The 2,833-nt window shown below is 37.2% G+C and overlaps 1 protein-coding gene across 1 annotated transcript; it reads right to left on the bottom strand.

The window, feature by feature from the left end:
- Positions 1-1,665: 1,665 nt before the first annotated feature.
- Positions 1,666-2,604, bottom strand: LOC130024797 (olfactory receptor 6C75-like). The gene has a single exon (XM_056115578.1). The coding sequence runs from the start codon at positions 2,602-2,604 to the stop codon at positions 1,666-1,668; it is 939 nt and encodes a 312-aa protein (XP_055971553.1).
- Positions 2,605-2,833: the final 229 nt, after the last annotated feature.

The raw sequence follows: 2,833 nt of genomic DNA, 5'->3' as shown, positions 1-2,833 counted from the left end.
TGATCGTCGATTTGCTCGAGCGGGCCCAGTAACGTCTCCATTGGAGACTTTGTTGTTACTGTGTCTGGCATATCTAATACTCTCGGTAGCTTGCCAGGCTCTCCAAGAGGGGCGGAGGAATCAAACTCGGGTAGGCCATGTTGGCCGCTTGTAAGGCGAACGCTCCAGCAATATAATTAAAGGATTAATAATCTATAAAGAAGAAAATGGTGAGAGAAGTTTAACTTTACACAACAGAACTAAAAAAAGCTTTTTTTTCCTTAGGGAACCACAGTACCGCAGGTATGAAATTTGGCTTCCTCAGAGCCTACTTGATTACATTTCAGCCATTCCATATGGTACCCTGCCAGGCCCAGAGATACGAGGAATGCTGAGAATTGCTAGTGGCCAGTGACCCCCAAGCCCACCAAATATTAAATATTTAAAAACATGTTTGCACAGTTGGGACAAGTGTCTTGCAATTGCCAGCTACAGAGTCATCTGGGGTTTGAATGGACGCCTCTGCCAGGCTTGAATACCCTCCAGAACCTGAAGCTCTCATAATACAAATCCCTCTCAAAAAACAAATCCCTTCCCTTCTGGAAGATCTGTTTATATTTTCTCAAAAGGAAAGCATAACAAGTAATATATCATTATTTGTAAAATACAGAGAATAAATAAATTCTGAATATCTTCTTTATTTTACATCAACACCACAGTTATTATTTTCAGGAATTTTTATTACATCAATTGAAAAGATTGAATACAAATGACTAAAAGTTTAATTTTCACATGTAATCATAATTGTCCTTAACAAATTTTATTGGCCAATACTGTAAACTTTTAAAATAAATTTTTTATATTTAGAAAATATTAAAATAAAAATGTTAAAATCTTTCCTGTGATATTTTCTTCTTGGAAAACTAAACAGTATAAGTACAGTCTTATTTTAAAAAAAGAAAAATATATTTCTCAGTGCATATCTTATTTTCAGTATCTCCTTATTTTTAAAAGGTAAAGGTAAAAGGTAAAGGCCCTCCCGTTGATCGTCGATTTGCTCGAGCGGGCCCAGTAACGTCTCCATTGGAGACTTTGTTGTTACTGTGTCTGGCATATCGAATACTCTCGGTAGCTTGCCGGGCTCTCCGAGAGGGGCAGAGGAATTGAACTCGGGTCAGCCATGTTGGCCGCTTGTAAGGCGAACGCCTTACCCGCTGTGCTATCGCTCCAGCTCCTTATTTTTAACACATTTTAATTAAATTTTAATAACAATCAGGATGATACTTTAATAATCATATTTTAATATTATTTTTCTAACTTTTTTCTAAGTTACTAAAATAAATTTTGAAGAGGAACTGATAAAACTTTTATTTATTTCAAATGAAATACATTTCTCATATCCTTTCTGTACAGAAAATTACATATTTTGTATTAATTCATAATATGCTTTGCTTGACATGAGACATAACTGAGATAATTGCTATCTAAAACTCAGTTGTACTAGTGAGGAATTAACCTCCTTTATTATAACTCAATGCAGCTCATGTATAATATTTTAAATAAGACATACTGTGTATTAGCACCCATGACTTAAATAATGAAAAAAATATTTAAAGAGGCTCCATAAGAGAGGGATGTGTTTTTCATACGTTTACTTTCGGCAGCCAATATTTTAGGTAATTGCATTTATTTGCTTGAAGCAATACCAATTTTCTGGATCATGTTCTTGAATGCTTGCTGCACTTGTTGATTCCTAAGGGTGTATATGAAAGGATTCAACATAGGAGCTACTGCAGTATGGAGAAGGGCTACTCCTTTGCTTAAAGTCACCCTTTCACTTGCAGAAGGTTTAATGTACATGAAGATGCAGCTCCCATAAGAGAGGGAGACGACTATCATGTGGGAGGAACACGTAGAAAAGGCTTTTTTCCTTTGACTCTTGGAAGGAATTCTCAGAATTGTGCGGATAATGTATGAGTAGGATAGAATGACCAGTGTTAAGGTGGCCATAAGTGTCACCACTGCAGAACAAAATGCCAAGAGTTCTAGCAAGCGAGTGTTTGTGCAAGAAAGCTGAAGGATTGGAGAAGCATCACAGAGAAAATGATCAATTATATTGGAGGCACAGAAATCCAACTGCAGCAGCAGGAGTATTCCTGGGAAAATGATCAAGAATGCTGCCAGCCAGGAGCAGAAGATGAGGAGGATGCAGACCCTGCTGCTCATGATGGCTGTGTAATGCAGAGGTTTGCAGATGGCCACATAGCGGTCATAGGACATGGCAGCCAGAAGGTAGAATTCAGTCACCCCCAGCTGGATGAAAAAAAAGAGCTGTGCCACACAATCATTATAAGAAATTGTTCTGTCTCCCGTCACGATGGTGACGAGGAATCTGGGAGTACAGACTGAGGTAAACGATAATTCAAGCAAGGAGAAGTTCCGAAGGAAGAAATACATTGGTGTCTGTAAATGGGGATCTGAAAGGGTGAGGGTAATAATTATCAGGTTCCCAGTCACACTTAGCAAGTATGTAACAAGAAGAAATACGAAAATGACGACCTGCCACTGGGGATCATTTGTGAATCCTAAAAGAACAAACTCTGTTACTTTTGTGTGATTTCTCATTATTTTCTCTCTTTCTTGAAGGATGTTAATTGATCTGTAAAGTAGAGAAATAAATAAGAAGCCTATTCCACTGGAAAAATATTAAAATTAACACACACACACACAAATACACAAAACCCTACGTTTTGACATTTCCACACTCTTCAAAATGTCAATGTTTCCTTTTGCTCTTTGAGGAACTTTTTGTTCTACATAACAAAATGCTTAGTTATTTTCTATGATATATAAT

Source organism: Sorex fumeus, unplaced genomic scaffold, assembly GCF_029834395.1.
Source record: "Sorex fumeus unplaced genomic scaffold, SorFum_2.1 ptg000029l, whole genome shotgun sequence".
In the NCBI taxonomy this organism is placed as follows: Eukaryota; Metazoa; Chordata; class Mammalia; order Eulipotyphla; family Soricidae; genus Sorex; species Sorex fumeus.
The sequence above is the reverse complement of the archived record's forward strand: the minus strand, read 5'-3'. Positions and strand labels throughout refer to the sequence as shown.